The following is a 13976-nucleotide window of genomic DNA, read 5'->3' on the forward strand; positions in this document are numbered from 1 at the left end:
TGACCTCTGTGGTCATGATGACCCTTGAAAGACGTGCGGGCCCAGCTGAAAAATATCACAAACCCCCTGCTGGACCCTCTGCAGTTTGCATACTGGGCCAATAGATCTGTGGATGATGCAGTCAACCTAGGCCTGCACTTCATCCTCCAGCACCTAGACTGCCAGGGGACCTATGCAAGGATTTTGTTGGTGGATTTTAGCTCTGCATTCAACACCATTGTGCCAGAGCTATTACACTCCAAACTCTCCCAGTTAACTGTGCCTGAACCCCTCTGTCAGTGGATCACCAACCTCCTGACAGACAGGAAGCAGCATGTGAGGCTGGGAAAGCACATATTGGACCCGCAGACCCTCAGCATAGGAGCACCGCAAGGCTGCGTACTCTCCCCTCTCCTCTACTCTCTGTACACCAATGACTGCACCTCCACAGACTCCTCTGTCAAGCTTCTCAAATTTGCGGACGACACAACTCTGATTGGACTGATCCAGGATGGGGAAGAATCTGCCAACAGACAGGAAGTGACACAGTCAAGTCAGTGGAATTGATAGTAAATTTTGGAGAGCTCCCCCTCCCCTCCCTCCACTCACCATTAACAACACCACAGTCACATCTGTAGAGTCCTTTAAGTTCCTTGGAAGCATTATCTCCAAGGACCTTAAACCATCAATAACTCCAAAGTCAAAAAGGCACAACAGAGGTTGTACTTCCTACGGCAGCTGAGGAAACACAATCTGCCACAGGCAATGACAGTCCGATTCTACACGGCCATCCAAGTCTGTCCTCACCTTCTCCATTGTGGTCTGGTTTGGCTCAGCCACCAAACACGACATCCAGAGGCTGCAGCGAATCGTTCGATCAGCTGAGAAGGTTGTTGGCTGCAACCTTCCCCCCGTTGACGAACTGTACACTGCAAGGGCCAGTAAGCGAGTGGGTAAAATCATCTCTGACCCCTCTCACCCTGGCCGCAAACTCTTTGAAGCACTTCGCTCCGGACCACCAATGCAGCCAGACATGAAAATTGCTTTTTTTCCACGAGCAGTAGACCAGCCCCGCACAATTCCATACGCCTCCGCCGATCGAAATAGGACCGGCCCCGCGAGGCCGTACGCCTCAAGCAACCACGTTTGGTCGCGCTAGATGCATGCTATCGCATGCTGGTGGGACAGGCCCTTAAGTGATCAGGAAGTGATATTCTAAAGTATATTTTTTCCTGCTGATAGAAAGCACAATGTAAATTTAACTGCTCAGCAGCATCTCATTCTCCTTATAACCCACAGTTGGCCGATGAGTACCTGGACCTTGATGAAATGAGTAGCCGAAGACAAATGAAAGTGGCAAACTACAGAAAAGTTTCCAAAATGCCTGTATGTGGAATTGCGCAACCAAATCCAGAGGTCAGCAGAGTCATTTATTTTATTATGTAAAAAAGACATGTTTTATTAAACATTCTCAGTTGCTGCTGTTACACTATTGTTACAATTATTTGGGTGCTATCCAGTCTAGTCATACTGAGTTCCCATCCCGCTGAGATACTCCAGCAATTTGTGACAATCATACTATACATGAGTAGAATCGTGGCATACATAAATGCAACAATAATGCAAAGAAACAAATAGCATGAGTGCAGAAAATTGTGTGACAGCATTATGGCATTACAGTTAAAGAGAAAACGTCCAAGGTCCTCAATGACATAGGTTAGAACATCAGAACTACACCCTAGTTTATGGAAGCCTGTTCAGTAGTCTGGCAACGGCAGGGTAGAAGCTGTTCCTGAATCTGGTGATACAAGATTTTAATGACTTGGATGTGAATGTAGGAGATATAATAGTAAGATTAAATGAGAACTTACCAGTTTGAAGTTTGATCTGTATTTTATGAGGAGTTACGATGAAGGATTACGTGAAGAGCCCGCTCAGCACGCATGCGCGGCATACTTCAAAGCAGCGGTGTGGAATCACAGAAAGACACAATTATTGAAATAAATATAGTAAAGAAAAAGAGACATCAGTTATCAGTTTGACCAATATTATTGAGGGTGGGAGCGGAGGGCACGTAGTCCCTCATCTTAACTCCTCATAAAATACAGATCAAACTTCAAACAGGTAAGTTCTCGTTTAATCTTACTATTTTACTTCGGAGTCACATGAGTGACTCCGTGAAGATTTTAAAGCTCTGTGATTTCAAACCGTGTAACCCGAAGTCCTTGAGGGAGGAAGTGTGTTATCGTAATCAACCAATGAATCTGTTTGTCAAAAAAACACAACAGTATTTTTTAACACTAACAACAAAGAAATTTTACTTCGGAGTCACGTGAGTGACTACGTGAAGAACCCACCCAGCGTGCAGGCGCGGCATTACGTCAGCAGTGCAACAGCGGCAGCAGCTGGAGCCAGGCTCTCCAGCTGCAGCATAAAGACAAGACCTCAGGTAAGTGCCTTTTTTGTTACAGAGTCGCTCCAGAGAGAATCATGGCCTCTCGCAAGCGACCAGCCAGGAGGACTGCCTGCCCAACTCCACCCGAGGACGGGTCCATAGCGGGACGGCAGCCTCTCGCAGCGGAGGAGCCTTTTCAACGCTCCCGCTCACCCGACACCGAGCCGCCCCCAGTGCTGCAGATTTCAACGCCCCGCACAGGGAGGAAGGCGACTCATAAGACCGACCGGCCGGTGTCCTCCGATGAATCGGAGGAACGGGAACACTCTCCCCCACCGAAAAGGGGAGACGCTCGGATCAGCTGCATGAGGCAGCTCCTAGAGCGAATGATCAACGAGGAGATGCGGCATCTCCCAGGAGGACGGGCTTTGGCCTCCTCCTCTCCACACCCTTCTGTACCCTCTATGTTCGAGGGCAGTAAGGGAGGCCAGGACTGGGCTGGCCTATCCCAAGGGCAGGCGGAGGATACCATCAGCATGCCGGGCGTGCCAGAAGAAGAGCTACTGGGTGTAGTGGGCCGATATGCAGCGCCCCCAACAACTGGGATGGTGTTGCCACCCAGAATGGCGGCCACCATAAACAGGCTGTCCAACAACCCGCTGCAGGACAAGGCTGTCCAGCAGGCCCTTGACAATTACACAGCGCCAGAAAATTGCGAGGCGCTGAGGGTCAAAACGGTCAATGGGCAGATCTGGAACCAGCTGGGGCAGCAAATCAGGGCTCAGGAAGTCAAGATGCAGCGAGTCCTGAAGCTCCACTCAGCAGCCGTCACCGCCTTTGCTCGGTCCGTTGGGAATGAAGACCTGACCATACCCCAGCAGGATGCACTCGCATTGATGTGCAGCACCACCTATGAGCTAAATAGCCTTCGGCGGGACAACATCAGGCCTGCCCTCAACCCAACATATGCCGGCCTCTGTAAAGCTCCAGCGCCCGAACGAGAGGCGCTGCTATTTGGTGCGGATCTGGCCAAAAGGCTGAAGGAGTTGGAAGAGGCGGCAAAACCAGTAGGCCTCATGAGGGCAGGGCCAGGACCGAGCAGGGTGAAGACACCCAGTTGGCCGCACGCCTCGGCAGCCACCAGCAGATACCGAGCTGGTGAAAGCCTGGTGACCGCCTCCCACTACCCCCAGAGCTCTTTTTTAGAGCGGGGCCCAGGGCGGAGCCGTGGGAAGATGCGCCGCCCCACCGCAGCACCAACACGGACAACCTTGGGCCAGACCCACCGAAAACGACCCCACAAGTGAACATGGAGGTAGGTGGGTCTGGTTCCTGTCAACATACACAGACAAAGGGTGTAGTATTAACAGGGGGACGTTTGAGGTTCTTCAAGCATGTTTGGTGCTCCCTTACTAACAATAAGTTTATACTCAACAGTATTAGTGGATACAAAATTGAGTTCAAACCAGGCGTAGAACCGCCAGTTCAGCACATGCCCCAAAGGGTGTTCCTTCCCTCGACAGTTGAGAAGGTATAAGGACAAGCTGAACTTGATCGGCTCGTGGCTAAAGGCATCATAGAAATGACCACACACGAGCCGCAAGAATTTGTATCAAATATTTTTCTCAAAACCAAAAAAGATGGTGGACGTCGCATTATTATTGATCTGACGTCACTTAATCAGTCTGTTGAGTATCAACATTTCAAAATGGAGACATTTGTCACTGCCAGACAACTGATCTCCAAGGGATACTACATGGCAAGCATAGATATCAAAGATGCTTACTATTTGGTACCCATTCACAAAGATTACTTTAAATATCTGAAATTTATCTGGAGGGGCCAGCTATGGCAGTACCGAGCTTTGCCCAATGGTTTAACGACAGCTCCCAGACTATTTACGAAAATTCTTAAAGTGGCCATGAAGAAATTGAGAGAACTAAAACATTTAGTCGTGGCCTATCTGGACGATGTTCTCATATTAGGAAGAACACGGGAACAAGCTGTCGCAGGAGTGTTAGCCACTAAACAACTCCTTGAAACTTTGGGTTTTATCCTTCACCCAGATAAATCAATATTGGAGCCTACTACTAACATGGATTACCTAGGCTTCACTATTGACACGATTCACATGACTGTCACTCTGCCCAGAGACAAAACAGTTTCACTCATTGAAGCTTGTAGCCATTTAATTGCTACACCGCAACCTAGAATACGGCATGTAGCCAGAGTTATTGGCTCTATAGTAGCAGCATTCCCGGCTGCCCAACATGGGCCCTTGCATTATCAAAATCTACAAAGAGCAAGGACTCATGCATTACGCCTTAATAGGGGGCATTATGATCGCAAAATGGATTTACCCGCTGAAGCCAAATCAGAACTTCAGTGGTGGGTTGATAATATTTGGCACAGTCACAGTCCTATCGCCGTAACCAATCCTAACATAACCATTGCAACGGATGCCAGTGCTTTAGGCTGGGGAGCTACTAACTCCATAGACAGCACAGGTGGCAGATGGACTAACTCAGAGGCATCGCTACTACAATCACTGGGCATTAACTTTTTGGAAATGCTCGCCGCCTTTTATGGGCTAAAAGCATATGCATCTGATATGCGGCACGTGCATGTTAGGATTATGATCGACAACACTACGGCAGTATCTTATATCCAGCACATGGGTGGCATAAAATCAGTATCATGCGACAAATTAACTGCTATAATCTGGCAATGGTGTGTCGAGAGACATATTTGGCTATCAGCGGCCTATTTACCAGGCAAGCTAAATTTAGTGGCGGACACCAGGTCACGAAAATTCAACGACAACATCGAATGGATGTTGGACCCAAAATTATTTGCTAAAATTGTTAAGCAATATGGTACGCCAGATATAGATTTGTTTGCGTCTAGGTTAAATCACCAACTACCCATGTATGTGGCTTGGGAACCAGACCCAGAGGCAGCAGCGGTAGATGCCTTCACGCTGGATTGGGGAAATTTCTTTTTCTATGCTTTCCCTCCCTTCTGCCTCATCAGTCGGGTACTCCAGAAAATTCAGGCAGACTCAGCCTCTGGCATTCTGGTCGTGCCCGACTGGCCTACCCAACCATGGTTCCCAATGTTCCACGACATGGTGGTAGAGACACCTATGGTCCTTCATAGCCACCCCCAATTATTGACTCACCCGGTAACTGGCATTAGCCATCCATGCCACCAAAAATTGAAACTCCTGGTTTCCAGATTTTGAACAGGCCTTACCGGGGATTGGGGTTATCAGACAGAACAATCACCACCATGTCGGCATCCCTGCGAGTTTCCACCAAAAAACAGTACCTGACCTTTATCAGGAAATGGGAACAGTACTGTCTGGACGCAGGGACATCCTACAAGACGGCTTCGATCTCGGATGTGCTGGAGTTCCTGGCCCACCTGCACCATGACCTCAAGATGAGCTACAGTGCCATCAATACGGCTCGGAGCGCACTGTCCGCATACCTCATGCCGATAGGACAGCACAGTGTGGGATCCCACCCTCTGGTCATCAGACTCCTTAAGGGGATCTTTAATACCAAACCCCCTACACCTAGATACACCCACATGTGGGATGTGAGTGTAGTTCTGACACACCTTCGAGGTTGGCCTCCGGTGGGATCCCTGAGCCTGGAACAGTCCACTTATAAGACCCTTATGCTCATGGCGCTTGTCTCAGCTCAAAGGGTTCAGTCGCTCCATCAGCTAAATCTGAACTACATGGTGACCACCCCAGATACCATTACTTTCACCATGCCGGGGTTGGTAAAACAAAGTAGACCAGGTACATCAAACTCCCCGTTGATCTTCCGGGCTTACCCTCCAGAACCTAGGCTGTGTGTGGTGACCCACCTTCATCATTATCTAGACACTACCCAAACGCTTAGAGGGAGAGAGAAAGCCTTATGGGTTAGCCACAGAAAGCCTTTTGGACGGGTTACCAGCCAGACATTATCCAGATGGTTGAAACAGGTCCTCAACATGGCAGGGATTAACACAAATGTTTTTAAATCCCATTCAACCAGGGCAGCGTCCACCTCAGCCGCGGATAGGATGCAGGTTCCCCTAGACCACATCCTCAGAGCAGCGGGATGGTCAAGGGAATCGACATTCCAACGATTCTATAGAAAACCGCTGATGGAACAGGACGTCTTTGCGGATAGCATTTTAGAAACCGCAAAGTTATGATTTAAAGCCCATGGGAGCTACTTTTTGTTATAGTTAATAAACATTTCTTTTATAACTAAACAAACTTGTTGGTCTTTAGATACCACTTCCTCCCTCGATGATCTTTCGGCAGTGAGTGATATAACTGTTACACGGTTTGAAATCACAGACCTTTGAAGTCTTCACGTAGTCACTCACGTGACTCCGAAGTAAAATAGTAAGATTAAACGAGTACTTACCAGTACGAAGTTTGATCTGTATTTTATGAGGAGTTACGATGAGGGATTACGTGCCCTCCGCTCCCACCCTCATTATATAGATCAAATTCGGACTAATGTCTCGTTGGTCTTTACTATCTTTACTTCAACTAGTGTCTATCTGTGATTCCACACCGCTGCTTGGAAGTATGCCGCGCCTGCGCGCTGGGTGGGTTCTTCACGTAATCCCTCATCGTAACTCCTCATAAAATACAGATCAAACTTCGTACTGGTAAGTACTCGTTTAATCTTACTATTAAATTGCTCCCCTAGGCTTAAATTAAATATTTGCAGTCTGTAAAAAGGTTTTCTGCAAATAAAGCAGGTTTTGCCAACGGCTTATTATAAAAAGTTCTGAACGTTCTTTCCCCCGACCATCCTGCTGTAGCCAGGATGTGGTCTATAGGCACGTCCATTCTTTTGGCCGTCAACGTGGATGCTGCCCTGGTGGAGTGAGATTTGTACATGCTAGTGTTTATCCCAGCAGCTTTTAGCACCTGCTTGAGCCATCTCGAAATGGTTTGGCTCGTCACCCGACCATAAGGTTTTTTATGACTGACCCATAAGGCTTTTTCACTCCCTCAAATATTTTTGGTTGTGTCTATGTAGGACAGTAAGTGGGTCATGGCACATAACCGTGGTTCTGACGGGTAAGCCCGGAATTCCACAACTGGATTAGGTGTTCCTGGTCTGCTCTGTTTGATCAGTCCCTGGATAATGAAAGAGATCTGGTCTGGAGCTAGTGGGAGGGTAGAGGATTGGGAAGCATTTAAAGGTCAGCAAAAAATAACTAAGAGATTAATTAAGACGGGGAAAATAGACTATGAAAGGAATTTAGCGAACAACATAAAAACTAATAGTAAGAGTTTTTATAGCTATATAAAAAGAAAAAGGGTGGCTAAGGTGAACGTTGGTCCATTGGAGGGTGAGGCTGGAGAGTTGTTGGTGGGGAACATGGAAATGGCAAAGGCATTAAACGAGTATTTTGTATCAGTCTTCACCATAGAAGACACAAAAAATATTCCAACGCTGGATAAACAGGGGGCGGTAGGAATGGAGGAGCTAAATACTATTAAGATCACCAAGGAGGTGGTATTAGGGAAATTAATGAGACTGAAGGAGGATAAATCCCCTGGGCCTGATGGATTACATCCAAGGGTCTTGAGGGAGATAGCGGTGGGGATTGTGGATGCATTGGTGATAATTTTCCAAAACTCCCTGGAGGCAGGAACGGTCCCAGTGGATTGGTAAATGGCCAATGTAACACCTATATTTAAAAAAGGAAGTAAACAGAAGGCGGGTAACTATAGACCGGTTAGTCTAACATCGGTGGTGGGTAAAATGTTAGAGACAATTATTAAAGAAACACTAACGGGGCACTTGGATAAACATGACTTCATCGGACAGAACCAGCATGGTTTTGTGAAGGGGAAGTCCTGTTTAACGAATCTGCTCGAATTCTTTGAGGAAGTAACAACCCAGGTGGATAAAGGGGAACCGGTGGATGTGGTATACTTGGACTTCCAAAAGGCTTTTGACAAGGTGCCACATAAGAGACTATTGCTAAAAATAAAAAATTATGGGATTGGGGGTAATATATTAGCATGGGTAGAGGATTGGCTAACAAATAGGAAGCAGAGAGTGGGGATAAATGGTTCATACTCGGGATGGCAACCGGTAACTAGCGGGGTTCCGCAAGGGTCGGTGCTGGGACCCCAGTTGTTCACAATTTATATAAATGATTTGGAGGAGGGAACCAAGTGTAATATATCAAAATTTGCGGACGATACAAAAATGGGAGGAAAAGTAGGGGATGAGGAGGATAGGAAGAGTCTGCAAAAGGATATAGATAAGCTAGGTGAGTGGGCAACAACTTGGCAGATGAAATTTAATACTAATAAATGTGAAGTCATTCACTTTGGGAAAAAAAATGATAGGGCAAGTTATTTTCTAAATGAGGAGGAGCTGCGTTGTAATGCAACGCAAAGGGATCTAGGGGTATTAGTACATGAATCACTGAAAGTTAGTATGCAGGTGCAGCAAGCAATCAGGAAGGCCAATGGAGTTTTGGCCTTTATTGCTAGGGGGATTGAGTATAAAAACACGGAGGTCTTGCTGCAGCTGTACACAGTATTAGTGAGACCACATTTGGAATACTGTGTACAGTTCTGGGGTCCATACTTAAGAAAGGATGTACTAGCCCTGGAGGCAGTGCAGCGAAGGTTTACAAGATTAATTCCTGCAATGAGGGGATTGACATATGTGGAAAGGTTAAGTAGGCTGGAACTCTACTCTTTGGAGTTTAGAAGAATGAGAGGCGATCTCATTGAAACATATAAGATCGTGAGGGGCCTTGATCGGGTGGATGCCCCGAGGATGTTCCCAATGATCGGGGAAACTAGAACTAGGGGACATAGTTGCAGAATAAGGGGGGGCTCTTTTAAAACTGAGATGAGGAAGAACTTCTTCACCCAGAGGGTGGTTAATTTATGGAATTCACTGCCCCAGGGAGCAGTGGAAACAGAAACTTTAAATATATTTAAGACTAAAATAGATGGTTTTTTAGCTGCCAAGGGGATAAGGGGCTACGGGGAGAGGGCAGGGATATGGACCTAGGTATGGTTAGTATAGTAAGACCTGAGTGATCTCCTGGACAAGTGTCGATCGCCTAGATTGGGGTCGGAGAGGAATTTCCCGGATTTTTTTCCCGAATTGGACCTGGGTTTTTATCCGGTTTTTTGCCTCCCCCAGGAGATCACGAGGTTCTTGGGGTGGAGAGGGGTGATAGCGGTATAAAGGGGAGGGTAGTGTCTTGTGTTCTGTGTCTTGTGTCTACTGTTTGTGGGTAAGTGTGTCTGTTTAGTGTTCAGCCATGAGCGAATGGCGGTGCGGGCTCGATGGACCTGGTGGTCTGCTCTCGCACCTACTTTCTATGTTTCTATGTTATGTTTCATGTTGGCCAGTCGCAATAGGTGTGGTGACTGGACCCTCTGTGCAGATACAAGTGCCATCAACATGAGTGTTTTGAGCGTAGATTGTTCCAGGTTGAGGGATTTGGCTGGTGGCCATCCCCTGAGGTATGTCGGGACCACACTGACATCCCATATATGGGTGTACCTTGGTCTAGGGGGGTTAGAGTTGTAAATAGGGGAGAACCAGGGGATGTGGTGTATCTGGACTTCCAGAAGGCTTTCGACAAGGTCCCACATAAGAGATTAGTATACAAACTTAAAGCACATGGCATTGGGGGTTCAGTATTGATGTGGATAGAGGACTGGCTGGCAAACAGGAAGCAAAGAGTAGGAGTAAACGGGTCCTTTTCACAATGGCAGGCAGTGACTAGTGGGGTACCGCAAGGCTCAGTACTGGGACCCCAGCTATTTACAATATATATTAATGATCTGGATGAGGGAATTGAAGGCAATATCTCCAAGTTTGCGGATGACACTAAGCTGGGGGGCAGTGTTAGGTGTGAGGAGGATGCTAGGAGACTGCAAGGTGACTTGGATAGGCTGGGTGAGTGGGCAAATGTTTGGCAGATGCAGTTTAATGTGGATAAATGTGAGGTTATCCATTTTGGTGGCAAAAACGGGAAAGCAGATTATTATCTAAACGGTGGCCGATTGGGAAACGGGGAGATGCAGCGAGACCTGGGTGTCATGGTACACCAGTCATTGAAGGTAGGCATGCAGGTGCAGCAGGCAGTAAAGAAAGCGAATGGCATGTTGGCCTTCATAGCAAGAGGATTTGAGTATAGGAGCAGGGAGGTTCTACTGCAGTTGTATAGGGTCTTGGTGAGACCACACCTGGAGTATTGCGTGCAGTTTTGGTCTCCAAATCTGAGGAAGGACATTATTGCCATAGAGGGAATGCAGAGAAGGTTCACCAGACTGATTCCTGGGATGTCAGGACTGTCTTATGAAGAAAGACTGGATAGACTTGGTTTATACTCTCTAGAGTTTAGGAGATTGAGAGGGGATCTTATAGAAACTTACAAAATTCTTAAGGGGTTGGACAGGCTAGATGCAGGAAGATTGTTTCCGATGTTGGGGAAGTCCAGGACAAGGGGTCACAGCTTAAGGATAAGGGGGAAATCCTTTAAAACCGAGATGAGGAGAACTTTTTTCACACAGAGAGTGGTGAATCTCTGGAACTCTCTGCCACAGAGGGTAGTTGAGGCCAGTTCATTGGCTATATTTAAGAGGGAGTTAGATGTGGCCCTTGTGGCCAAGGGGATCAGAGGGTATGGAGAAAAGGCAGGTACGGGATACTGAGTTGGATGATCAGCCATGATCATATTAAATGGCGGTGCAGGCTCGAAGGGCCGAATGGCCTACTCCTGCACCTAATTTCTATGTTTCTATGTTTCTAAATACCCTTCATTAGTTTGACCACCAGCGGGTGGGACCCCATGGCCTGTTGTCCTGGAGCTTGTTTTAAATAGACAGACAGGGCACTTCTTGCTGTGTTGATGGCACTGTAGCTGAGTCCTTCATCATGGTGAAGGTTCGCCAGGAATTCCAGTACGTTGGTAAGTGTAGTGGTTGAGTAGGTGGTCCCTATATCCAAGCAGTACTTCTCCCACTTTTTGATGCAGGACAAGTACTGTTTTCTTGTGGGTGTTTGGAGGGATGTCGTGGAGTAATGGGAACCATGGCTGTGTAGGCCAATCGGGTACTATCAAAATACCTGAAGCAGAGTCTGTTTGTATTTTGCGTAGTACACGGTTGATGAGGCAGAAGGGAGGAAATGCATATAAGAAGAAATTTCCCCAATCCAGCGCGAACGCATCTACCGCTGCTGCCTCAGGGTCTGGTTCCCAAGCGACATACATATGTACCTGGTGATTTAGCCTTAATGCAAATAAGTCGATATTTGGCGTGCCATATTACTTAATAATCTTTGCAAACACTTTGGGGTGTAACATCCATTCGGTGTCAGCCACTGTATTTAGCTTACCTGGCAGGTAAGCTGCTGATAGCTAAATATGTCTTTCGATACACCATTGCCAAATTGTGTTGACCAATTTGTTGCATGATATCGATTTTATGCCGCCCATATGGTTAATGTAGGCCACCACCATTGTATTGTCTATTTGTAACCGTACAGCCAAGTGATGCATATTGGATGCATATGCTTTTAAACCATAAAAGGCACCCAACATCTCTAGATAATTAATGCCCAGTGTAAGTAGTTATGATGACTCTGGGTTAGTCCATCTACCACCTGTGCTAGATATGGAGTTAGTTGCTCCCCAGCCTTGAGCACTGGCATCTGTTTGGATAACTAACGTAGGGTTAGTGATGATAATAGGGCTGAAACTATGCCAAACGTTTTTTGCCCACCACTGTAGTTCTGATATTGTTTCAGTGGGTAACTTCATGACACGATCATAATGACCTGCATGTTGTTTTAGTGCCTGTACCTTTGCTCTTTGTAAGTTTTGATAGTGCAAAGATCCGAATTGTGTAGCCGGAAATGCTGCTACCATTTTCCCAATTCCTCTTGCTACTTGTCGAATAGTTGGTCGTTCGTTGACCATTAAATTGTTGCATGATTGTGCCAATTCAACTGTTTTGTCTCTTGGCAATGTTACAGTCATGTAGACTGAATTAATTGTGAAGCCCAAGTAGTCCATGGTTATGGATGGCTTCAACTTAGATTTATCTGGATGTAAGACAAATCCCAGGGTTTCGAACAACTGTTTGGTAGCTGATACAGCTGACATAGTTAATTCCATGGTCTTGCCTACTATTAAGATATCATCAAGATATGCCATGACAATATGTTTTCTTAATATTGCCAGAGTTGGTTTTAGTATCTTGGTGAATAATCTTGGGGCTGATGTTAAACCATTGGATAATGCTTTAAACTGCCATAGCTGCCCCATCTAGGTAAATTTCAGGTATCTGCAATGATCCTTGTGAATGGGTACTAAATAGTAAGCATCTTTAAGATCAATGCTTGCCATGAAGTATCCTTTGGAAATTAGTTGTTTGGCAGTAACAAACGTTTCCATTTTGAAATGTATATACTTAACAAACATATTTAGTGAAGTTAAGTCAATGATGATGCGACATCCACCATCTTTTTTGGGCTTAGTGAATATATTTGATACGAATTCCAAGGGTTCATGTTTTGTTTTTTCAATGATACCCTTTGTATTTAGTCTTACCAGTTCAGCTTGTCCCTCTCGTTTTCTTTAACTGAGAGGGAAAATACCCTCTGGGGTGAATGTTGAACTGGTGGCAATTTTTCTAGTATGAGTTGTATTTTGTATCCACTAATGCCATTGAGTATATACTGATCACTCGTGATAGACTCCCATGCTTCTTTAAACAGGTGTAAAATCCCCCCTGTTAGTATTAAGCCCCTACTTTCTATATGCTGGTAGGAACCAGACCCACCTACCTCCATGGTTATGGGTATTTCTTCTGTTTCCTCCCGGTCCAACGAGTCTTGCGCGTTGTCTGAAGTGGCGGTGATGTTGGGGGGTGGCGCATTTTCCATGGGGTCTGCTCTGGGCCCTGGTCTAATGAAGACTTCCGGGGATAGAATGCGGACCATGAAATTTCACCAGTCCCATATGGTTGACGTTGACTGGTGGACGCGATGGGGTGCTGCCGCTTGGGAATCATTGTTTTTGGTTTGCTCGTCCCGGGGCCTGCTCTCATGAGACCGAAAGATCTTGAGGCCTCTTCCATATCCTTTATTTGCTTTGTGAGGTCTTTGCCAAAGAGCAGTGTGTCTGGCTCAGTGGCTGGGGTTTTGCACAACCCCGCAAATTTAGGATTTCCGTATTGTCCACGGAACGATCAAACGATGTGATGGCTGGCGTCAGGAGCCTGAGGATCCGCTGCAGTTTTAGCTCCTGGTTCCGAATATTTGCCCCAACGTGCCCCCGCTGTATACGTTTCTAAGGCCTCATTGACCACCTGCTCATGTAGGGGCCTGTTGGAGAGGTGGTTAATGCTGGCCGCTAGTTTGGCCTCTAACGGCCTTCCTGCACGTGGGACTGCCACGTAGCGGTCCACCACACCCAGCAGCTCTTCCTGTTCCTGCACCCCTTGCATACTCCCAACATCTTCAGCCAGCGTCCCCTCTTCTTGACCAGCCAGTCCTGGTCACCAAAGCTACCCTTGGGTAAGGAG

General features: G+C 46.7%; 1 protein-coding gene across 1 annotated transcript in view; it reads left to right on the top strand.

Annotated features, from left to right (window-relative positions):
- Positions 1-13976, top strand: part of LOC129694122 (paladin-like) — a 137764-nt gene that overhangs the window by 53856 nt on the left and 69932 nt on the right. Inside the window, exon 14 of the mRNA XM_055630848.1 lies at positions 1279-1395. Coding sequence (XP_055486823.1) covers positions 1279-1395 — 117 coding nt within the window. The remainder of the gene's footprint in view (positions 1-1278; positions 1396-13976) is intronic.

This window comes from Leucoraja erinacea, chromosome 3 (assembly GCF_028641065.1).
Source record: "Leucoraja erinacea ecotype New England chromosome 3, Leri_hhj_1, whole genome shotgun sequence".
Lineage (NCBI taxonomy): Eukaryota > Metazoa > Chordata > Chondrichthyes > Rajiformes > Rajidae > Leucoraja > Leucoraja erinaceus.